Below are 25248 nucleotides of genomic sequence, written 5' to 3' on the forward strand. Positions count from 1 at the left end.
CACCACCGGAACCAATGCTGGGGCTCCTACCCTTCCCTGAGGGCTGGCTCAGCTGACCCTGGGTGCTCCTCTGCTAAGTCACAGGTCCCACCACAGCAGCCCTGCTTCCTGCAGCTCATGTGCCTTGGCGCTTCCACACTCCAGCTTAAGGGCATTGACCTCGGAGGCATCGACCTCATCTTTGCTCAGCTGGTGAAGGAACTCAGCCCAGAGCCAGCCAGACATGCTTGCCCCAGGCACTGGAGGCTGTTCAGTGACAGAGCTGCCACTGGAACCCAGGGCTCCTGTCTCCTGACTACTGGCTGGACCGAGGTGACCAGGGCTAAAGGCAGGAAGGGGTGGGACTGATGCAATGACCCCAGGTGGGCAGGACGGCGCTTGCCCAGTTCCTGGCCAGCCAGATGTCCACCACACTACCTACGCCACTAGCCCCCGGCCCACGTACTTCCCCCCCAGAGCGGAGCCCAAAGCTATGAAAGTCTCGCGTTCCTGAAACGGCCACCCTCGGGGCCCCTGGTGCTCTGGGAGAGTTTCAGGGAGCCATGGGGAGACCCTGCTGCAGAACAGCCTGGTGCAGAAGCCTGGTTCATCTGTGGAGATTTCACTAAAGACTGCTCACTGCTGTAAGGTCGGCCAAGAGCTCTGGGGCGGGCGTCCACACAAAGGGAGCCCAGCATCTTGCACCAGCCTAAGGTGTCTAGCGCCTCAGGATGCTGACGAATCTGAGATTCTGAGTGTTTCAGAGACTCCAATCTGAGATTCCGAGGGTCTGCGGGGATTCCAGGCATTTATGGGGATTGTTTATACTTGGTGTTTGCTGGAATTCCCAGACTGTATTCTAACTGTGTATGAATGCAAGTCTCAGAAGACACCATTCTTTCAGCTGGACGGAGCCCTGAGAAGGAGGGAGCAGGTTCTCCAACATCCTGGGCCGCCTGGCCTGACTGAGGACCACTGGCTACCCCTCCCCCACAGGCAGGACAGACTAATGCAGCCCCATCCTCCTGCTAGACTCAGCCACATAAATCACCCTCCCAATAATATTTGTATTGATTATCTAGATTGGAAGCCTCAGTTGGCTCCATTGTCTCACTTCCTCTCTCAGGGCTCACAGATGGGGTCCCAGCCCCTCATCTGCGTTACTAATGCGACATTTAAATGGAGTGGTCTCAGCGGCCAGCAAGGCCCCCTGCTGCCCTGGGTGCTGGGAGACCAAGGAGTGACAGATTCCTTGACAGAGAACCATTAAGTCTAGACTTTGTGGGGCTGGAGGCGAATCAGGACAGGCCCGTCCCTGCACACGCCAGGTGTGGTCCCCCAGCACCGCCAGGCCACTTCTCAGACACCCAGAGTTCAGGCCAGACGCTGCACACCAACACGAGCCTTTCAACAAGACCCCTCAGCGATCTGGGTGCACACGCACGTTTAAGAGGCACTGCTTGAGTCCATCCCTGGTAATGCACAGAAGGGAGACTGCTGAGCCCCAGAGATGCTCAGGCCACACCGGGTGAGACCACTGAGCCTCCGGTTCAGGCAGAGGAAACGAGAGGGCAGGTTGCTTCTGGAGAGAGGGGCCGGCCATTGCCTACCTCCTCTCCCTCCCAAGCTCCAGACCCTGATCTCAGAGCCTGGACAGATGGCTCAGACCAGAGTCTGACCCCCCTGTACTCTCCCAGCCTGGAGGGGCCAGAGAGAACTCCGGGGACTCCCCAGGAGGGCACCTCCCTCCCACCCCAGCCAGCCAGCTGCCCCTTCCCTGGCAGCAACGGGACGGCAGATCCCAGGGAAAACACGCACCTGGGTCTGCCCAGCACAGCCAGGCGTCCACAGCGGGGGCAGAGAGCCGAGGCCACAGAGAGGCGGCCAGCAGAGGGCCTGGGAGAGGTGGGGAGGAGGGAGAGGACCCTGGTCAGAGGGAGGGAAGCAGGGATAGAGCCTGAGATGGTGGGGATGGGGGAGACAGAGTGATGGACAGAAGCAACCAGGAGGAGGGGGTGGACTCAAGAGACAGAGATGCCAGATGAAAGGAGGAGCAGCCAGACCGAGAAAGGGGGCAGGGGGAAGAGGGAGGAGGGAAATGGAGGCAGTAACGAGCGATGGGGCAGGAGAGGGAGGGGGCAGCTGGCCTGGAGGAGCAGGAGCCCAGCATGGCCCAGCCCGGCCAGCCGGCCCAGCCTCCAGTGACAGCACAGCTGCCCCACTTGGGCCCACCGCGAGGTCAGTCCTGCCCCGGGGCACAGGGAGAACAAATGGTGTCCAAGATAAAGAGATCCAAGAAATTATTTGTCTTGTTGTCATGTCTGCAATGGGCAGGGACCAGCAGGCAGGCAGAGCCTCGTCTCAGAACGGCCCAGGCTGGCAGGCGCAGCCGCCCACAGCCCCCGGGCCCCGTGGCTGGGACCTGGGACACCCTCCAGAACCTGGGCCTGGGAAGGTAGGAAGCGGTGAGGGCACGGTCAGCACTTGCTCAGGGGCTGGGCGGGAGGAGTCTTGGGTGCCTCCCTCACGGCTGAGGATCTCTTCGGGCTCGGGGCCTCTGGACGGAAGGGGGGCAACCTGGGGCCCGTGACGGCTTCTGAACACCTCAGGGGAGCTGGGACGTTCCAGGGTCAAGGGCAGGTCAATTGCAACCCCAGGTGGTGTGAGCACCCATGCTTCATAAGAGAGCAAACTTCAGCCCACAGAGCACACGCGCACATGCCTCTCTGTGCAAATGCGTACACTCTCACACACATATGCACATATGCGCACACACTCACACCAGGCCAATTTCCACCACCACCTCAAACCTCCAGAAAACATTCCCCAGAGGCTCCCCCCCACCCCCACCCAAGCATCTGAACCGTGGACAGTGAAACGACGCTTGGGGAGCAGAAGCAACCTGTTAGAGGCCAGGCCCAGGCAAGCCGCGATTACCCATGACAGCTAGTATCTACGGGGCACTGGCCAGCAAGAGTAGGCTTTACTCATGTCTTCAGTCACTACTCCCGACAAGGCTCTCAGGGACGTGCTTCTGCATCCCCATTTCACAGATGAGGAAACTGAGGCCCAGAAAGACTCAGCACTGGGTGCAAGATCACACACCAGGATACGGGAGAGCTGGGATCTGCACCTGGGGCCTCGGCGGCCAGGAAGGACAAGTGTACAGGGGGCAGGAAGGGGCCAACACCTACCATATTTGTCCCCGTCCTCGCCGCGGGCGCTGATCCTGCGACCCAGGACCTGGATGTGCTTCCCGCTGGTCCGGCTGTAGAGCTGGTACAGCCGCAGCTGCTTACGGCTCACATCGTCCCGAGCCCGCGTCTGGTTCTCCACGTGGATGCGGAAGTCCACGTTCTCCTCGGCCGCCAGCACCTGGGCAGGGAAAGGGGCGACAGTGAGCCACCCCGGAAGCCCAGATACCCTGCGGCAGGAGCCACATTCACAATACAGAGCCAGAGCCTCCTTGATGCCGGCTCCGGGCCAAGCATTAGCACATCTCATACCCGCCCTGTTTGTCGTCGCCCCGTCGCTCTGTCGTGTCTGATTCATTGTGGCCCCGAGGACTGTAGCCCACCAGGCCCCTCTGTCTGTGGGACTTCCCAGGCAGGAATACTGGAGTGGGCTGCCGTTTCCTTCTCCAGAGGATCTTCCCAACCCAGGGAATCAAACCTGTGTCTCCTACACTGGCAGGCAGATTCCTTACCACTGAGCCACCAGGGAAGCTCAATTGCCCTGTTATCTCCCATTTCATGGATGGGGCAACTGAGGCTCAGAGAGGTGAGGTAAGTTGCCCAAGGTGGCCCAGCCAGGAAGTTGCAAAACTAAGGATCCAGTCTAGGCCTATTTGAAAACACACTTGTTTGACAGCAGACAAAGTTTGCTTTCTTTCCGCCACAGCCCCAAATTAAAATAAGAAATATGGGCCAGAGTGGCCCATGTGACCTTGAGAACACACTTTGTTCTGCCTCAGATTTCCCCCCAGTATAAGAGTGGAGCAGAGCCCCCATCCTGAACATAGCCCAGGATGGCTGTCAGGGTAAAGTGAGCCAACGGGAAGAAAAGTACCAAAATCACCATGGAGACGGGACAGGGACTGGGGACATATCATTGCTGTTTAGGTCCTCAGTGGGGAAGGAGGGAGACCTGGCAAGTTGCTTCCTAGGAATGAATGAACCACATCCCATTGTCACTTCTCCCCTAGGAGCTGGTGCTGGAGGGGTTCTCCTCTTCATACTCTAATGGTCCTTATGCTCGCCCTATCACCAGGCATTTGCCCACAGCCCCAACCCCTTGTAGAGAAGCTTTTGCTTAGCATCTCCCATCAAATTTCCTATACCCTAGAAGTTTAGGGCTCCCCTGTTAGCTCAGATGATAAAGAATCTGCCTGCAATGCAGGAGACCCCGGTTTGATCCTTGGGTCGGGAAGATCCCCAGGAGAAGGGAATGGCAACCCACTCCAGTATTCTTGCCTGGAGAATTCAATGAACAGACCATGGACTCACAGAGTCAGACATGACTGAGTGACTAACACTTTGCAGAGATATCCTATATATACACACACAGAAAAAAAATCCATCCACTTTTATAGGCTTCCCTGGTGGCTCAGTGGTAAAGAATCCTCCTGCCAATGCAGGAGACATGCATTCGATCCCTGGGTCGGGAAGATCCCCTGGAGGAGAAAATGGCAACCCACTCCAGGATTCATGCCTGGAAAATACTATGGACAGAAGAGCCCGGTGGGCTACAGTCCATGGGGTGGCAAATAGTCAGACACGATTTAGCAACTAAACAACAGCTAGAAGTTTAGTTCATGTCTGACCACACTCTCCAGGAATCCCCCTATGGCTAAGCCAACAGCATCTCTCCAGTCTTCCTTTGCTGATCACGGTCCAGGTGAGACCCGAACGACTCGCACCCACCTCCTCAGCAGCTTTCCGCTTCTTCTCCCACCTGTAAGTCCATCTGCCACCAAAGCCAGGCACCTTGTGTAATCCTCTCCTGAACTCTCCAGGGCTTCCCATCAAGTTTAGGTTTTTTTTTTTTTTTTTTTTTTGGATCATCTTTTAAAAGCCTTTCATTGAATTTGTTAAAAAATTGCTTCTGTTTTATGTTTTGATTTTTTTGGCTATGAGGCATAGGGGATCTTAGCTCCCTAACTAGGGATGGAACCCTCACCCTCTGCCTTGGAGGGCAAAGCCTTAACCACAGGGCTGCCAGGGAAGTCCCTTCCCATCACATTTTTATAAAGGTCCCCATCATGGCCTCAAAGCCCTGCGCGAGGAGCCCTGACCACTCTTCCACCTCCATCTCCTACCACTTCTTCCCCCGTTACACTGGCTGCCTTTGCATGCCTCTGAGCTTTCCAAATAGAAAACCCAACGGGCGCCTCGGGGCCTTTGCACTTGCTCTGCCCTCTGTTTCACTGCTCTTTCCCAGATTTCTGCCCTCTGGTTCCTCTGACTCATTGGAGTCTCTGCTCAAATGTCACATCCTGAGACAGGACTCCCTTGACTGCTTCTCTGGGGTAGCCCCCACTTTTGTCACTCTTCATCTCTCTACCATGCTTTGCTTTTCTTTCTGGTATTCATCAACCTGACATAACATCTACTTCTCTGGTCTTTGTCTGTCTCCCTGACTTGTTTGCTACCATATCCCCAGCACTCAGCATAGTAGAAATTCAAACATTTGTCAAATGAATGAATGAATGAACAAGTTAACATTGAAAAGATCTGGGGTCCTGTCATCCCATGTAACTACTTTAAATGAGGTTTCCCTGCATACATGCTAAGTCATTTCAGTCATGTCCGACTCTTTGTGACCCTATGAACTATAGCCCACCAGGCTCCCCTGTCCATGGGATTCTCCCGGGAAGAATGCTAGAGTGGGTTGCCATGCCCTTCTCCAGGGATTTTCCCAACCCAGGGATCAAACTCACGGTCTTTTACATTTGCTTTGGCAAGCAGGGTTTTTTTTACCACTAGCACCACTAGATTTCCCTGTGCCCTGATAATCGTATGCCTGTCCCAGCCCATTTAACCAGAAAGCTGAGTAATTCTTGAAGTCCAGACAGCATTCCAAGTTTGTTCTAGGCATGCTAGGCTTTCAGGACCCCATTCCTAGGTGGAGCAAGACCCCATTCAGCCCATGGAAGAGCTCTTGGAATCAGGACTGCCTGAGCATGTGTCTCACCCCTCAGCTGTGGAGCTCCTCAGGGCAGGAACTGTTTTCCTTATTTCTACACCCCATGCCCAGGCTTCCCAGGTGTCTCAGATAGTAAAGAATTTGTCTGCAATGCAGGAGACCTGGGTTCAATCCCTGAGTCAGGAAGATCCCCTGGAGAAGGGAATGGCTACCCACTCCAGCATTCTTGCCTGGAGAATCCCATGGACAGAGGAGTTTTGTAGGCTACATCCCATGGGGTCGCAAAGAGTCAGACACGACTGAGTGACTAACACGCTTACTTGCTTATGCCCAAGCCAAGGTCTCTGTGCCCTGGCTGACCTGTACGCATCCTCCCACCCCAGCCTGAGCCTTGCAGGCACTTCAGGTGGACCACGTTATTTAACCTTCACTATCACCCTCATGGTGGAAACGCTATCCCATGTGACACTTGAGGAAACCGAGGCTCTGAAGCTGAACCGACACGGTCACAGATCAGGCCGTGGCAGAGTTAGCCCCAAGCTGTATGATCGCCAAAGTGCTGCTTTCGGCTCCAGTTCACTGGGCCCCGCCTGCCCCACCAGTGCAGACGGGAGTGGACCGAGGTTCAAAACCCAGGGCCAGTCACTGCTGAGCTAAGGGTCCCCAGGCAAGTTACTGAGAGGTGACAATGATGCCCTCCTCATGGGCTGCTATGAATATTACACACAGTCTTAGAACAGTTGCCTGGCACAGAACCAAGGGCTCAGCAGGCATAGATAATTACCAAGTGGGGCCTCCCTGGTGGTGGAGTGGCTGAGACTCCACATTCCGAATACAGGAGGCCTGAGTTCAATCCCTGGTCAGGGAACTAGGCCCCACAAGCCATGACTAAGGATGCCATATGCTGCGATGAAGACCAAAGATAACCTGTGCCACAACTAAGACCCAGCATAGCTCAGGAAATAAAAAAACTACTGAGAGGATACCAGGGATACCTTTAAGAGGCTCTTGGTGAAACCCCATAAACAGAAGCCTCCCCATGGCAGAAGTAGATCACACTCTCACGTCCTTAGGGACAAGGCACTTGAGCTGCTCAGAAGACAGTTTGGGGAGACATCAGTGCTTTTGATCACCCCGACAGCCCTAGGCCATGGGAACGCTTATCACCCCGTTTAGCACATGCAGAAACCAAGGCTCAGAAAACTTGAGTTGGTTGCTCTGAACTGCACTGCCCAGGGGTACAGGGTTTGTTCACCAGCACACCAAGCGTGCACACATTTCACTTGCACGACCTTCCGTGGCCAGCCCATTCAGAGCCAGTTCTCATACCTGGGACCCGCTTCCTGTCACACCCTGGGGCTCAGGGAGGGTAGAGCTTGCATGCCCCCGAGGCCCACACCTGCGAGGCCTGTGGAAAGCCTTTCCAAGGTGGACGGGCCCTGTCCCCTCCCCCAAGGCCAGGCCTCCGGCCTCCTTCCCTCTTCTCCAGATCTCCTCCTGCTCACAGGAGACCTTATTGACCAGAGGTCAAACCAATCTCCTCACCCCCGGTCCCCGAGGGGTGCTGTCCTGCCCCGGAAGCCAGCCTCCCGTTAACGATTTTCCTCCTGGCCCACTGGGCAGAGGCGGCTGGGTGACCCAGGGTCAGCAGGGCTATCCGGGGGCTATTCCCAGGATGTGGGGACAATCCATCTTGGCCAGCTCCCACCATTTGAACCACACTCTGTGGCCAGGTCAGTCCCGAGGGAGATCACCGGGTGACCTCTGACATGAAGTCAGAGTCCGTCCATTTGCAAAGGCGGGGAGCGCCCTGGGCTTCCTGGGTGGGACCTCTGGGGGCTGCAGGTCTTTGCACGGGCCAGATCCTCCATGGCTGAGTCCCCTTGCTGTCCACCCGAAACGATCATGGCACTCTCAATCAGAAACACCCCAACACAAAACAAGAGCCCTGGATAAAGCCTTGCATGTGTACTCAGTTGTGTCTGACTCTTTCGCGACCCCATGGACTGTAGCCCACTAGGCTCTTCTGTCCGTGGGATTCTCCAGGCAAGAATACTAGAGGGGCTGCCATTTCCTCCTCCAGAGGATCTTCCCGACCCAGGGATCGAACCCAAGTCTCTTGCATTGCAAGTGGATTCTTTACTGCTGCGCCGCCTGGGTCTACAATACAAAATAAAAAGTTAAAAAAAAAAAGGCATCCAGTCCCCGCTGCCTGGCTGGCCCCTGCCCCCAGGTCCCTCCCCTGGAAGGCACCTTATCCTCTCCTCTGGCCTCAGGTTGGGTTATAGCCTCTGGGTACTACTGTAGTGCATTGCTCATTGTCCCCAGAGTCCAGTTACCTGGTGCATCCCTGAATCTCCACCTTCGCACCTGGCAAATGTTTGCGGTATTACTGCGGCTAGGATGAGGGGGTCCTGGCAGCCAAAATCAGCCCACCACTTACTAACCAGATGAGCTGAGTGCCGAGAGGGTTTTTAAAGCCATCAATTGCTAAGCTCTCCTCTGTCCCGGGCGCTCTGCTAAGAAGACCTCAAGACATGGCCCCTCGTCAAACATCTTCGGCTCCCGTGGGGGAGGCACCAGCGCCAGTCCACCTCTCCGGGGTCTGCCTGTGGAGCTCAGGCAGAGCAGGACCGCTCAGGAGCATCCTCTGCCTCCCCTTTCCTGCTACTTGGCCTCACTGCCCAAGGGGGGCCCGTCTACCAGGCCTTCCTAGAGCAATCAGAGCTGCTCTATACCCGGTTAACACCTGTGCAGGTGCATAACCACCAGGGGTGCTGAAAGGCTGCAGTGTGACCGGAATCAAAAGGCCACAGCTCTCACGAGGTGAGCAGGGCTGGGCCGACAGGGTGTCTCCTGGGGCAGAGCTCAGCGCCTTACAAGAGGATCTCCTTCTCCCGCCCACCACATACCTGCTTTTTGGGTTAAGGTGGCTTTTCCCACAACAGGGTAGCCTGCGGTGGGGGTTCCCCTGAAGCCTGACCGAGACCATGATTGCCTTCTGGGGGCCCCCTCCCTCACCTGAGGGCTTGGGATCTGATGGGAATAGTCATGCCTGGACCCAGGAATTGCGCGGGGGCAGCAATGGCCCAGTGGGTTCAACTGTCCCACCCCCGGCGATCCCCTGGAACCTAGCATGGACACAGTGGTACTTGGTGGAACAGAGCTCGCCATCTCTGCCTGCAGTCTCACAACGGGGGGCTCCCCTATTCCCAGAATCCACCTAGCTCCCCACTATCCACAGCACAGCACCCATCCAGCCCCCACCCACCTTCCAAGCCTCCTCTCTTAGGCTCCTTGGAGGGAAACTAACACGGGTGAAAAGATGCTGGGGTGAGCCCCCCATGCCAGGGCCAGCTTCCAGGTTTCAATCTCCCCAGTCCCTCATGGCTCTGAAGGCGTGTTGGCAGGAATTTCCTATTTCTTCCTGGCCCCACCTCCCACCAACATCAGCCACATCTCCTACATATACACGTTACGTCAGACACCCACATCATATACATTCAGCAAGGTAACTAACACTCACTGACCTCAAGTGTGACCTGGCTCCATCGCAAATCACCAACTTACTCGACTTCTTTAACCCTCAGTTTTCTCAGCAGCAGAATGAGATTGCTTCTAATTATTTATCTCAGAAAAACATTAGTAATCATAGGTACCTTTTTTCTTTTTCTTTTGTCTTATTGTCTAAACAGCCACAACTTATGGAGCGTGTCCTCTGTGCTAAGAACAACTTTAAGTAAATTATCTCATGTTGTCCCCAGAGCAGTCCTGTGAGTTGGTATGATCTTTATCCCCATTTCCCAGATTAGGAAACTGAGGCTGGCTCAGATAGGTTACATTGCACAGAATTGGTGCAAAAAAGGATCAAGATTTGGATCCAGCTCAGCTTAGGACGTACGCTCCCCTCCTCTTCAGCCTGGCCTGCTTCATTCTCCCTTCTCCCTGTCACCCACCTCTCCCCCATTCAGGAAAGCAGTTGACTCTGGCCACAAGCCAGTGGGGCAGGGACTGAGGCGAAGGATTACACATGAAAGGACTGAAGGCCTTGAGCTCACCATCCTCCCTAAGAGAGGAGGATGGGCTCAGACTGCCCCCTCCCGCCCAGGTCCCCATTCCTGAGGCCTCACAAAACCCGTGCCCCTGTCTCCAGGCAGCCTGCCCAGAAAGGGAAGGTCTCCCCGGTCCCAGGAGAGGCAGCCCCCAACCTTCCGGCCACATTCCACCACCGCCTGCCTCCTGCTCCAGGAGCAGCGGCGGGCCGGCCGTGCTGAGGGCTTTCAGAGCTTCTCCAAATTCTGGACTCAACCCCGAGACCTGCACTCCCCTCCAGGAGTGGTCCCTGGTAGAGTCAGCACCCTCTCCAAGCTGAAAGGCAGCTCCCAAACTCTTCCTCGAGAGCAAGCCTGGCCTCCTGCCCAGGATCTGATGCCAGTCATAGAGCTCTGTGGATTATAATTGTCCTTGAGAGCGAAACTAATGCTGGCACCCACCTAGTGGGCTGAGGTAAGCACTTTGCAGGCCCCGCTTCCTTGCTGCTCACAGGACCTGAGCAGGTCAGTGCGATCACCCTCCCCATGATGCAGGGAGACACAGAGGCCAAGGGGTTTGCCCAAGGTGGACCAACACGGATGCGCCAAGACCAGGGCCTGCCTCTGGCTCCAGAGCCCGTCAGGTTCGCCAAGTGACCACCCCTGGACAGGAAGGGGAGGAGAAAGGCCAGGCCACCCCTGAATCTGAGCTCAGCTCACTCAGACCCACATCCCCACCCACCCCGCAGCTGCGGGCTCCTCCCCTCTCTGCCGTCACACTCATCACATCCGTCCCAGTCAGGACAGAGTGACCCTCCAAAGGGTCCTTCCCCACCCCCAGCCTGTCCATTAAGCTCCCGGGGTTGTCAATGTATTGATTGGCAGGGCTGAGCATCACCACGGGAGGGGGGTGCTGCCACCCAAGGCGCTGACCGGGGGGCGCCCCCTCCCCATACATCAGCCTCTCTGTACAGATCGTCAATACGGGTGCCGCAGCCAGTCAACCCTGGAGCCGGCTTGTGGGAGGAGGCGGGACTCCTACGGACCCATGCTCCCTTCTTTCCTCTCTTTCTCATTCCTTCCAGTCCCTTTTCCTGGAAGCCCTTGGGTGGGGAGAGTGGTCCTGCACGTCAAAGAGGTAATAAATAAGCTCTTTATTCCAGCATTCAAGGCCCATCATGGCCTTTTACATCACCCCCATTCCTGAACTTGATGCACCAGCCACTCCAACCAGTGTGGAGTCCCCTGAGCACATCAGGATGTTCCGTGCTCCATGTAGAAATGCTCCATGTGCCTGCAAAGGGTTTTCTGTGTGTGCACGCATGCACACACACACACACACACACACACACACACACACACACACGCACACACACACACACAGAGGCAGGCTCAGACTCTTCACCCAGCTTGCTCTTTTTTCAAGATGCAAATGGAACTCCATCCTTGGCCAGATCATCCCTGTGCCCTGCGTCGAGTTTCACGGCCCTTCGTCAGAACAGCCTCTGCACCCTGAGCCCCTGCCCCTCTGCACAGATTTCGCTCAAGTCCCAGAGTGATGGGACGGGTCCTGAATACCCTGTGGCCCCCAGCTGGTACAGGGTTGAGGGGGTTCAGTCCAGGTGCCCGGCCCTCAGGGAAGCTGCTCCCCCACCCCACTGCTCACTGACCCGACATTAACACCAGAGTCAGATGCGTCACTGCAGCTCAGTCACTGAGCGCTGCACCAGTGCTTCCCCCAAGGGACCGCAATGCACCCTGACGGCAAGCCCAAGGGGGAGCTCCCACCCGGAGGCTCACGCTAAAGATGAGTCACAGAGAAGCCAAGAATTCCCTCCATCATGCAGTTTCCCAGTGGCCGAGGGGGTGTGACCCAGGCAGGTTGAGTCTAGAGCCTGAGCTCCTATTCATCCCTGTGAGCCCCAGCAGAGAATGCGCTGGGCCATAGAGCAGTGACAAAGTGTGAAGGGGTTCTGAGGCAGAGGTGGGATGGGGAGACTGGTAGAAAGCCACTTTGCCCAAAGCACCTGCCATCTCTTCACAGGGAACATTCAGGAAAAATGCTGAAGCCTTAGATATCTTCATCCTGCTCAAAACGCAGTCCAGGGTCAGCCATGATTGCTAATAGAAACACCATAATTGAATGCCTACTGCATATCAAGTTCATGATATGGATTCAATTGCTGTTCCCAAGGAGTAGTATTACTATTCCTATTTCTCAACTGATGAGGAGATGAGAGATTCAGAGAGGTTAAAAATCTTTCCCAAGGGCACATAGCCTGTGAGTGATGCAATGAGGATAAAATTCAGGCCCAAACCCAAGATCTGTGCTTAGACAAGAGGGGGCCTGATATCACCGATGCAAGGAGCAGGTCTTTCTAGCTTTCTCCAGCACTGTGCAGCATATAATCCATCGAACAATGACAATTACTCAATTATTTACTGAGTGTAGCCACAGTGCTGGCTGCTCTATGTGCATTATCCTATTCAGTCCTCCTCACCATAACCCTTAAGAAGTAGGTACCTCTCATGACTCCATTACACAGATGAGGAAAACTGAGTCCCAAGGGTGGAAGGTTAAGACATCTGCTAAACTGCTGCTCAGCAGCACAGAGAGGATTCAAACCAAGATTTCTCCTGTGCCAAGGCCCACACAGTCAGGATTCACAGACGCTGCCCAGCTCACTTCACTGACACCCAGGTAGATAAACTGAGGCACAGTGAGGAGGTCACCCAGTGACAGGGATGGAGCCAGGACTCCAATCCAGGCATCCTCAGCACGCTTCTGCTCTGTGGCCCATGCGGGCCTGTCTTTGGCCCCAAATCCTCAGCAAAGCAGTATCTTAAATGCACTTGAGGCCTTATGCCATTTGGATGTCAGAGCAAAGAAAAGCCAGTCACCTCCCAGCCACAATCAGCAAGTCTGCCCAAAGCCTGAGGGCCCGCTTACCCTTAGATGTTCCCGAACAAATCCCTATGCTCAGACCCAAGGTGCCGACAGCAGGCCGGCGGCTCTCCTCAGCCTCGCCTGCAGGGCCCGAGGCGTTCCCCTCCCCTAAGTGCGTGGCCACGGGTCCCTGTGAGTGAGGGGCAAGCGCAACCCAGCACAAGACAGGGATTACACAGAAGTCCATCAGACAGCTCCTGCCCTCAGAAAGAAAGCAGTCAGCCCCTTCCTTCTCCCCAGCCACCAGGAGGTGGAGAGACGTGGGCAAGTGGGGCTCAGGCCACTCACAGGGGGCCAGAGGGAGTCCTCCCAGAGCAAAGTCTTGGCTCTGCACTCCCCCTGCTCCACATCCTTAGGAAGGAGGAACCGTTTTACTGGTTGTTTCCTTCCCCTTTTATTCATGCAAAAGCTGAGACCCAGAGAGGTTAAGAAACTTGCCCAAGGTCACACAGCAAAGACGAGGCAGAGCGACTCTCTGAACCTGGCCGATGTGGAGCCTCAAAAGTGCTGTTTCATAAGCCTGGGTCCCAGAGTGGCCAAGCTAGAGCTGAATCCCACTCTGCCTCGCTCTCCTGCCATGCAACCGAGGGCAGGTGACTTCATGCCCCTGAGCCTCACTCCCTTCATCTGAGAATTCCTAATCCCAGGCAGCTCATGAGGTGCCGTGAGAAACCCTCATTCACATAACGAGTTCGCAGTACCTGGCGGGAGCTCCGGGTGAGGCTGCCAGCCTGACGTGGCTGCACCCTGGTTCCCACACCAAGAATGTCTCTGCTCCAGGATGCGATCAGGCCCAGCTGAGGGCAGAAAGTCTCCTCCCTGACCCACCCTCCTCCTTCTGGGGGCCCACTGCGCCCTCACAGTCTCCAGGGCAGGGAAAAGGCAACGCTGTGGCCCTGACATGCTACCCAGAGCTTGCTGGGCCCTGGCAGTGCCAACCACAGGAAATTTTAAAAATCCACCTCCTTGCCTCAGAGCAGGGGACACTCCTGGGCTGCAGGAAGGCTGGCAGGATGCCCCGTTCCCCTTCCACGCGGGGAAAGGGCTGTATCCACCAGCCCTGTGCCCCCTACAGAACTCCCACCTCTAGCTTGGAAATCCTTTCAGACCAGAACATTCCAGGACGATCAGGGCCTGAAGGCACCAGATCAGATGCCCTCAACCACAGACAGCCCCCAGACCCCCACCAGCCTCTGACCCCAACTACAGGGATCCTATCATGGAGATCCAGCCAGATCACCAGATCTCTCATTAAGGACCCCTAGCATGTCTCTGGAGACTCAGTGCCCCCATCAGTATTCCTTCTGATTCATTTCAGTATTTCTCAAAAAGTCTGCCTGGTGTGCTGGAAAGAATACAAGATCCTGATTTCAGAGACTTGAAGCTTAGCTGTGGCCTTGAACAAACCGCTTCTCCACTCTGGGCCTCAGTTTCTCCATCTGGGAGATGGGAATATCATCCTCACCTTCTTCAGTCTCCCTTGTCGCATGGTAGCAAGAATGAAACAAACTTCCCGATGTAAGAGCCACTTGGAAATTCTTACAAGCAAAACTTGCTCAACAAAGGCAGGTCACTTCTCCCCAGCGTTGGTTTCCCCCTCTGTCAGACAGGAGGCCACTCCCTGCCTCTCAACACTTCACATCATGGAAAGGAGGGCATTGAAGGAATTCCTGTTAATCTGGTACACTCCCTCTCTAGACCATGAGGCCAGGAAGCGACTAGCCTTGTTCCAGGGCCAGCAAGAACCAGGTTTGCAGCCAACATATGAGGAAGGAATACCTGACTGGTCAGACGAACGGATGCATGAGGCTGCTTCTTGAGAAATTAAAAGTGCAACCCAATAGGACTGCTTTCCATTCTCTTGAAGTCCCAGAGGACTCTGTCTCTGGCTTCGCCATCCCAGCGAACTGGAAGAAACCTTCTAACAACCTCACTGAGGAGGCCAGGTGTAGGGGTGGTCAGGCCAAGGCCTGGAAGGACACTCCCAGACTTGAACAAGCGTGGGGAGGGAGGAAGCAGCGCTGTGGGAGGCAGGACCGGGGGCCCCGGCCTCCCGGCTGGCCCGTCTGGAGAAGGCCAGGACCTAGCCGAGCCTGGCGGCAGGAACAATGTCAGGCAGGTGCCGGCCGAGCTGCGTGAAAGGCCCGGCCCGGTGTCATTGTCAGCGCTCAGCCAAGTGCAGAAAAGCAATTTACTGGTCACGCCGCTTGCTCCCCTTGGAAATTTTTAAAATTCTTCCGATTTGAGCTATCCGCAGTGTCCCAAGTCGTGTGGAGAAAGGATTTTATTAAATTCCCAGCTTCTCGCTCCTGGGGGTTGCCGGTGGGGGAGGGTGGGGCTCACCACATTGCGGGCTGGGGGCAGTGTCTGGCATTGACTGTGCTCAAGGAAATGTGGCTGGGGGCAGGGGGCCCGCTGGGGGCTTGGTGGCTAATAGATGGGAAGAGGGAGGAGCCCAGAAACTCCACTGCTAGGACTGGACCAGTTCTCCAAAACACTAGGCTTGGGGAGGGAATGGCATTAGGTATATAGAGCTTCCAACAGAGACATGTGCCCTCCTGGGTGATGAGAATTCACAAAACCTCTTCCACACCTTATCATATGCCATTTCATCCTCAGGGCCACCCACGATGAAACTAAGTCTCACAAAGGTCCATGCACAGGGAAAGATGGACCTGGGGCTCAGGCCCGTCCCCAGGACGGCAGAGTCCTGAGCCTTCCTACCGTGCGGGGAGCCTCACTGGGTCCTGCTCACCAAGGGTACTCTCGCAGCCAGCCTCCAAATGCCCACTGTCCAGGAAATAGCTGCTCTCTTGGTGGTGGCCCAACAATGCAGCGGGGAGCAGACTCCAGACTCCTGTGGACTCCTGTGGGGGCCCAGCCCTCATCTCCACCTCTAAGACCACCCCACCTTAGCCCCAGAGCATAAAGGAGGACTTGCACCTGCCAACCTCATCTGTAACTCCCTAGGGTAGTGTTGCTTTATCTTTTAGCCATCACGGGTGCTTCCAAAAATCCGTGGGGAGGTGAAAACACTCTCACAGACACTGCATATTTAGGCACCATGTTGAACACTGTTTCAAACCCCTTCCCCATAATCCCATCCTTAGACATCCCAAGGGTACATGGACCATGAGTTAAAAACATCAGTCAGACCTAAGGCAGTTTAGAAGGGGAAAGACTGAAAAGGGGAGAGGTGGGGGCAGCGAGAGGAGGGGAGGGGAGGGAGGCTCCCTCACCTGCTTGAAGACCTCACCCAGACAGACCACCTCAGCTTCTTCCCCCCAAAGGCTGGCTCTAGCTCTAGCCAGGACGTAAGGTGGGATGCAGAGACCAGCTTCCCTCCCTTCCATTCTCCCAGCGAACACGAAAGACCACAGAGCATCCCCTCCTGGACCCCGCTTCAAGGTCCAAGAGGCAGCAGACAACAGGAGGCTTGGGCAACAAGGTCTGAAACCATCTCTCTCTACTTCAGGCCCATTTCATTGTCCCCGCCCCCAGGCTCAGGGCACTGGGGAAGAGTTCCCACCCAGGCCGGACAAGCAGTTCCCTTGAGTGACCCTGGGGCTTGCCCTCTGCCTGGGGACTCAGCTGCAAACCAGGCAGGCCATGCCAGGCTCTGGCCTCTCTCTCTGACACCAGCCATTCCCCACCCCGCCCCCGCCACCACACAGGGTCACATCTGCTTGGCAAACAGCCAGCCTTAAGTTACTGACTCCAGTTGTATTGATTCAAAGAGTCACCGGGGACCCCAGCCTGGCCAACAGAAGGAAAGAACCCATCAGTCTGTCCATCCACGCTTCCTGCCCCCGGTCCCAACTAGCTGCCCGCAGCTCAAAGTCCATCGTGATGGTAACAATTCTCTCCTCGGAGTGGGAGGGGAGTCAAGCAGGCCCTTCACCACAGCCGCTGCCACCGCCCTCTGCAAGAGGGCGCCGGCCCGAGGCACAACACACCCACACCTGGGAGAACCTCCGCGTTCCCTGCTCGGGGCTCCCGGCACCTCAAGGATCCAGAAAACCATGGCCTAAGCATGCTCTCTAACCCTAGGAGTTCACCTGCCTTCAGCCAGAGGGGAAAGGGGCAGGCAATCTCTTCTGGCCTCAGTCCAGCTCCTCCGAGGGCCCCTCCCTCAGAGCTCTAGGTGGGTGGGGGGCTAGGGCAGCTGGTCCTTCCTAGTCCCTTTTCCTCCGCACACCCCCACCCCAAGCTGAGGCAGCCTGGTCTGGTTCTAATCGGTGCTGAAGTCGGCTCCCCAGTCCCTCTTCTCTTTCCCTCCCGCGTCCCCCACCCCCCCCACCTCAACCCTCTTCCTTCATTTCCACGGCTTTGGAAGCACCAGCGTTCCAACTGTCTGCGTGCCAAGACCTTCCCGAGTCTGAAAGCTGCTGAAGTAACAGATCAGATTTTAGCAAGTGCTTTCCAGGCTGAGCGCCAAGCCCTCTTCTGATTCAGGAGAGTGAGCGAGCGGGGAGCGAGGCGGGGACGCAGCCGAGGGCTGCACCACCGTGGGCGAGGGTGTGCGAAGCGCTGCCCGTTTCGGAGCCGCCTCGCAGGCAAGGGGCCCTCGGCTCCTGTGCCCCGCTCTGCGCCCTCTCACCCGTCTCCCCTCCGAGTTCCACATCTCTCTCTCTCTCTCAATGCTGCAACGCCTTTGAAACCACAGAGTAATTTACAACTGAAGCTTTCTCCCTGGACTCGGAATCTACTCGCTTGAAAGGAGCCTTTTTGTTTGGAAGAGCAAGCGGAGATGGTGAAGGGACGGTTGGCAGAGAAAATCCCTCCGTCCTAACTCCTCACCGGGGCCGAGGGGCTCGGAGCCCGGCACATTGTGGCGACTGAGCCCTCCGGCTCCGAGGGTCTCCTCCCAGCCGAAGCGGACTGGGGCCCCGCCAGCCTGAGTCCAGCAACAGAGCCCCTTGCCCTTGGCCGGTTCCCCGCCCGCGCTGGGCGCACGCGGAGCCGCCCTTCGGCGCCCTGGGAACAGGTGCACCGTTCCACGCCCAGGAGGGGTGGGGCCCAGGGAGGGGGCGCGGCCCGGGGGAAGGGGACCGACACGTACCGAGAGGCAGGGGCAGGTGGGTGCAGGGGGAGGTCAGAGTCAGGAGCCCACGTACCTGTACCTGGAAGCACAGCAGCAGGAAGTGTAAACACCTGCGGGGGAGAGAGAGGGAGAGGAGGTCATTGCGGCTGGAGGGAGGGAAACGCGCGCACAGACAGACAGATACGCAGCCGCAAAGTCAAAAGAACGGCGGGGCGGGCAGAGCCACAGGCACTCGGACAGACGTCCGGGCCGGGTGGGCAGCCCCGAGCGCGGGCGCTTACAGGCAAGTGCAGGCGGAGGGCGCTGAATACATCGCTGGGCGGGGGGGGAGGCGGCGGCTCCTAGCCCAGCCTGCACATGTCCCCTTCGCGCGGCCGGGACCGGGCGCCTCCGCCGCCGCCGCCGCCGCCGCCGCCGCTGCTGCTGCTCCCTCCTCGCCGGCTGCTGCTGCTGCAGACTCTGCTGCTCCGGGGCGCTCCGCGGCGCGCCCTGCGGCATCAGCGCCCCGCGCGGCTCCTCCCGAGCGCTGCGCCCTCCGGGCTGGCGCGGGGGCTGCGAGGCGGCCGCCGCTGGGCAGGAGGCACCGCCGGTGCGAGGAACCTGGCTCTCTGCCGGCCGGCCGGCCGTCCGGGCGTCCGCGGAAGGCTGGCTGGCCGACTCACTCCGGGGGCAGCATGCGCGGAGGGTCTGGAAGCTGGGGCGCACTCTCCAGGCGGGGCGTGGGGCTGCGCCAGGCCAGGGGTCAGCGCTCCGGGGCTGGGGCGCGCGGCGGCAGCACGAACGCGTCACGGCCGCTCCGTCTGGGCGCCCGCCGGCTCATGTCTCCTCCTCCGCGTCTCTCCGGCCGTGCGCATCGCCGCCTCCCACCACTGGCGGCGGCCGGGGCGTTTTCTACGCGCGGGCGGCGAGGGGGCGGGGGGCCGGGGGCGGGCCCGGGCCCGAGCCGGCACAATGAGGATGCGGGGCCCGGGGGCTCCCCCCTCGGGGCGCGGCCGGACGGGCGCTCAGCTCGCTTGGGTGCGCCGCGCCCACATCAAAGGCGGCCCTGCCGGCTTGCCGGCCTGCCGCGGACTCTCCTCTGCCGCCTCCTCTTCTCCTGGCTCTCCGGCTTGGAGGGAGGCGCTCAGACTCTCGGCGACGGGACCAACAGCTCCGAAGGGGCAGAGCCCGCGAGGCTGGAGCTGATGAGCGCTGGGAGCCGTCGAAATTCTGCGCCTGGGCGCAATGACCCGCGCCACGGCGCAAAGGCTGCCAGAACTGAACCGGCTGCGGTCTCCAAGAACGCAGTTAGGTGTAGAATGTCCTTCCTCACCCACATTCGTCCCCGCACTCACACCCACCAGCGCCTGAGTGGGGAGCAGGGGAGGGCGGGTCAGGCCCAACCCTCGGGGCGGCTCCACGTGAGGGGGGTCGCTTTTACCCACCCTGTGAATCCACAGAGGATCGTGGCGTATCCCATATCCCTCTGGGAAGGCTGGCCACCCTAAGTGAACCCCTTTCTAATCTCCGTCTCTGCCGTTGAAAGGGAGGGGGCATTGAGGGTTTCTCTTACGCCCCCCACCCACCCCCTTCCAGGGCTCCGGGGTTGGTTCCCAGCTGGGCTCTGATGGGCGAGTCACCTTTGGAAACGCACGGCTGCCACCTAGCGTCCCCAAGGCTTCACTGCAGCCCAGCCCGGGCAGGCTATACAGGCCCGGGAGGAGCCAGCAGGACTCTGGTCAGCGACCACTCCAGGCCCTCTTCTGGCCTCTAGGCTGAGATTTGCTATTTTTTGCATACTAAGCAGTTTGACTCTTTTAACCAGGTCCCTTCTGAGAGCATCTCTTCTTACCCTTTCTGCTTCCTCAGAGGCACCACTCCTGTCCTTCCCACCAACCTCAGAATGTAGGTGTTCTTATCACATGTGAGTGCCGCACACTGTCTGAAGCTCCAGACAGCCAGGCTCTACTTAGTCATAGAAGAGAAACTGAATAAGCTCAAAAAGCAAAATTCAGGAATCCAGACTATTTGGTTAAAATTTTCCTTGTGTCATCAATGATGTGCCATGACTGGTGGTTTTCTATGTTCACTGTGGTTTTCACTTATAGTGAAGCTGAGGTGTGCTTGTGCTTAATCGCTCAGGCATGTCCTGCTCTTTGCAACCCCATGGACTGTAGCTGCCAAGCTCCTGTCCATGGGATTCTCCAGGCAAGAGTACTGGAGTGGGCTGCCATAGGTGCATTCCAAAAGCAATACTTCCTATATAAATATCAGCAGTTGTTCTGGCTATCAGGCCTCCCTGCCTCCCTGCCAGCGGCTCTAAGCTCCCTTTCAAGGCTGAGGCTATCTTTAAAATACTCTGTGTTTTCCTGTTTATTGTTGGCTGAGTGGGTCTTTGTCTGCTCAGGCTTTCTCTGGCTGCAGCACACAGGGGCTACTCGAGCTGAGGTGTGCGGGCTCCTCACTGCAGTAGCTTCTCTTGGTGCAGACCTCAGGCTCCAGGCACACAGGCTCAGCAGTTGCAGCTCCCCAGCTCTACAGCACAGGCCCAGTCGTTGTGGCACAAGGGCTTAATTGCTCCAAAACATGTGGGATCTTCCCAGACCAGGGATCAAACCCGTGTCTCCTTCACTGGCAGGCGCATTCTGTACCATTGAACCACCAGGGAAGCCCAAAGCTGAGGCTATCCTAAACAGACTGCACTGAAGACAAGTGCAGAAAACCTTTTCAAAGCCAGATGCTGAGTGATGCAGAAAGTTCTTGTTTGAAGCACTGGGCTGAATTTACTTAGACATTCTCATTGCTAGAGCTCGTAAATCCCAAGATAGCATGCAATGACCAACCCAAAAGAGATGGACAGAAATGCTCCCTTTGGGTCCTGTGACTTCACCGTGTGCTTGATCTTACTTTAAGATTTAAGACCTCTGACAGACCAGTCAAGAGGTGGTTTTGGCCTACTGCCTGCTGAAGTGGGGTGTTTGAAGCATCTCCTGGCTAAGAATCAATACTTGCAGTTTCCTATACTATTACTATTTCCTATTACTTTTGAATGAAAAAAATGAGTACATCATTACTCATATTCTAAAATACTTGCAGTTTTTTTTAAGGCTCAGATAGTGTCTGTTGATTTTACAAAGTTGTCACCCAAATAGGACTGGGCTTCCCTTGTAGCTCAGTCAGTAAAGAATCTGCCTGCAGTGCAGGAGATCTGGGTTTGATCCCTGGGTTGGGAAGATTCCTTGGAGAAGGAAATGGAAACCCACTCCAGTGTGTCCTTACCTTGAAAATCTCATGGACAGAGGAGCCTGGTGGGCTGCAGTCCATGGGGTCGCTAAGAGTCAGGCACGACTGAGCGACTAACACTTACTTACAAACAGGATTGACTTTAAGAGACGTTCTGAGTAAGAGTGTAAACTCAAGAGTTAGAGGTCCTGGCTTTGAAGACTGCCTCCAACAGTTACTTATAAATTCCTGCAGGCTTCCTCATCTACAAGCCACATCTTCCACATCTAAGAACAGCAACAAGTGTTGAGTTGCTGTGAGTTACCAAATGAGATCATTTGGTCTGGCTCACAATGAAGGTTTCAAAGGTTTTAGTTATTATTTAATAATTCTGATCAGGGTTTTCAGGTTACTCTCTCATTATGTTTTTGTTCACAAAGCCAGAAAGCAGGATCATTCTCAATTTACTGAAAAGAATTTTTCTACTCCAAATCAAATTTTTACACATTCTCTTTCCCCATCATTCACACCTTCAAACCTATTGATTTACCATACAAATGAATCTTAAATGAGCTTTTTCTATTCAAATTTGACATATTCATGTAGCAGTATGCGTCTCTAGTTTGGTAGTCACTTCTCTCCAGTTTTTTCAATCACCATTTATTGCATCAGGCCCTGGGAGAAGGCCTTTGCTTTAAAAAGCACTTCACTTCTACTAAGACAAGCAATAAGCAAATAAGCCGAGAGATAAATTCAAGCTTAACAGCACTTTGAAGGAAAACAATGGAATAGAGAGCATCAATTGGCAATACTTAGGCTAAGACCCAAAGGTGGGAAAGCCAGCAATGCACAGTATTCCAGGAAAAAGATATCAACTGGGTGGGAAAAGGATGGGTGTGTTAGCATGATTTCTATGAGCCCAGGCTCTTGCATTCCCCATATATAGAAAAGTGCTAAATTCCTTGAGGTATCTGGTTTTAATTCACAGAAACACTTTTGACGTTCAGACTACCTGCTCTTTTTCAGACTACCTGCTCTTTGTTGCAAATTTCTGTATAACCCAACTCCTCCACCCACCTCCTCCAAACAGTTCTCAGTCATTTGAGACGCTGTCTCCCAGGCTTGAAGTCCTAAAAATTCCCACCGAATATAACAGCTCTCAACTTTTAGGCTGTGGCTTTAAGTTGACAAGCCGTCAAAAGGCCTTTTAAGGCACTATTTATGTACAACTTTTAAATGCTTGGAGTTCAACAAATGTTTATACTTCTGTAAACACCTTTCTTGAGCAATCTCCCCACACCCATCCCTAGTCTCAAGTTACCATTAATCTGCTGGCACTAGATTCCAGTTTCACATAAATGCATCCACATACAGTACCTGCTCTTCTGTGTCTGACTTCTTTTGCTCAGCATGTTTGAGATTCATCCTCACTCCTGTCTTTCTTTGGCTTCACCACGCAGCTTGTGGCATCCCAGTTCCCTGACCAGTCATCAAGCCCGTGCCCTCTGCATTGGAACGTAGAGTCTTAACCTCTGAACTGCCTGGCAAGTCCCATCTGGTTGCTGTTATCAGCATTGTTCCTTTTTACTGCCAACTAGCACTCAGTGGCTTCCCCAGTGGCTCAGATGGTCAAGAATCTGCCTGCAATGCCGGAGACCAGGGTTCAATCCCTGAGTCATAAGATCCCCTGGAGAAGAAAATGGCTACCCACTCCAGTATTCTTGCAATGGAGAATCCCATGGACAGAGAAGCCTGGCAGGCTACAGTCCATAAAGTTGCAGAGCTGGACACAAATAAGTGACACTTTCAGTACTCAATGTGGATATACCCATTTGTTTGGCAATTTAACAAAGGCTTGGTAAGTAAGGGCCAAAGTCCAGTCTGTCAATGCAGCATGGTTACATTGTAATGGCGTGCGGCAACAGTGGCCTTAAGGAGGCCAATGAAAAAGCTGTTACTAGTTCAGCTAGTTATGGTAGCTGAGACCACGTGGCTGTGTGCTAGTTTGGTGTTGGGGAGTTGGACACATAAACAGTCAAATTCCCAGCTCTAGGCTAGCAAGTCTGCAATTTTCTGAGCAGATCTTGGCAAAACTTCACTGGTTGTCTCAAGGGTAGTTGAGAATGTATGCAGACTGCCTGACCAATAGAAAGGAACCCCTGGAAGTGTTCTGCCTGCCAATTAATCCTAAGCACCTAGATGCTTTGGGACAGAGTATCTACATGTTTAGATTCTTTCTACCTCATTTTCAAGTGAAAGTATATTCATAACACTGCAACCTGACATTCCTTTTCCACCTTTCCAAACCTAAGAATCACAAAATTCAGGGAGTCTATAGAATATATTTTGGAGACAAAGATGAGAGAACCTTCAGCCTAAGAAAATAGGACAAACACAGCCTCAAGTCTTCAAGAGGATCAAGTAGCTCAGTGAGAAAAGTAGACCCTTAGCACAGATGCAGCTGTAAAATTTTCTCTACATCAGCTCTTGGAACTTTCACAGCATTAAAATAGGATGTCTACTGCCAAGTTCATGAGTCAGGGAGCAACTAGTTCTTTTGTTAAAATCTGGCTAAAAGGTAGCCTTAGACTTTCTGCAGTAACTTTAACCCTGTATCTCCACAGCCCAGACACTAACCTTTAGTTTTGTGACCCTTAACCTTCTCTTAGATAATTTCAAACAAAAACAGCCCTATCCTGACAATGTATACACAATCCCCTCCCTATTAACTAAATAGCTTTTACAAGTTTTACACAGGACTATAAACCTCATTTTATTATCATATGCATGATCCAGCAATTTGGACAGCTCTCGAATAGCGTCCCTTATTAACCTGTTTTGTCCTCTGGTTCAGGTTGAAGGTAACTCTACTGTAGAGTTCTCACCCATGACCTAAAGATATCAAAATGAAAAGGTATCAGAAAGAAAAGCTTCCTGCTGACAAGTGTTATCTTTGCCCTCCTAGTACTCAAAAATGTTTCTGTTTTTGCAAAGGGTCTTATCTGATCATCCAGGTTAATTAAGTCTGTTAAACAGTATTAAGGAGCTATCAACTCCCACCTAGGCTGTGATCTCTAAATGCCACTTTTAACATAAGGAACCAAAGCTCTGTGGAAGAAATGGATCAGTAAAGGTCTGAGATAAAGAAAATGTATTCAAACCTGAATTTAGTAGACATCATTAAAATCTATTAACACTAGAGAGGGTGAGAAGAGAGAATTTAAAAAAAAATAATTCAGCCATTTAAAAAAAAGAATGAAATAATGCCATTTGCACCAACATGGATCCAACTACAGATTACCATACCAAGTCACAAAGAGAAAGACAAATACCATGTAGCACTTATATGTGGAATCTAAAATATAGCACGAATGAACCTATCTGTTAAACAGAAACAGAACAGACTTGTTCTGCCAAATGGAAGGCAGGCAGGGGAGGGATGGACTAGGAATTTGGTGCTAGAAAATGCAAAATATTACACATAGAATAAATAAACAACAAGGTCCTATATTCAATATATTCCTGGGGTTAATCATAATAGAAAACATTTTTAAAAAGAATTGTCTATATGTGTATAAACTGAATCATTCTGCTGTACAGCAGAATGACACAACATTCTAAATCAACTATACTTCAACAAAATATTTTTATAGTTTTGAAAAAATACTGTTAAGTTACAAAAAATTTGAATTCAGAATACTTGTTACTTTCAGGTATGCTGACATCAACCATCATTCTCAAAATTGGTAAATGAAAACAAATATTTTTCAAAATTAGAGGCAGTACAGTAGATATTTAAAAGTAAAAAATTAAGTTGCTTTCTAGTAGGTTGCATGTACTCAGCTGTGTCTGACTCTGCGACCCCATGGACAAAGAAGCCCACCAAACTCTGTCCATGGGAT

General features: G+C 54.3%; 1 protein-coding gene across 1 annotated transcript in view; it reads right to left on the minus strand.

Annotated features, from left to right (window-relative positions):
* FGF18 (fibroblast growth factor 18) overlaps positions 1–19045 on the minus strand; it is a 35863-nt gene extending 16818 nt beyond the window's left edge. Inside the window, exons 1-3 of the mRNA XM_065905416.1 lie at positions 18427–19045; positions 18219–18255; positions 3174–3354 (exon numbers count right to left, since the gene is read on the minus strand). Coding sequence (XP_065761488.1) covers positions 3174–3354; positions 18219–18255; positions 18427–18458 — 250 coding nt within the window. The 5' untranslated portion in view covers positions 18459–19045. The remainder of the gene's footprint in view (positions 1–3173; positions 3355–18218; positions 18256–18426) is intronic.
* Positions 19046–25248: the final 6203 nt, after the last annotated feature.

This window comes from Muntiacus reevesi, chromosome 14, assembly GCF_963930625.1.
Source record: "Muntiacus reevesi chromosome 14, mMunRee1.1, whole genome shotgun sequence".
In the NCBI taxonomy this organism is placed as follows: Eukaryota; Metazoa; Chordata; class Mammalia; order Artiodactyla; family Cervidae; genus Muntiacus; species Muntiacus reevesi.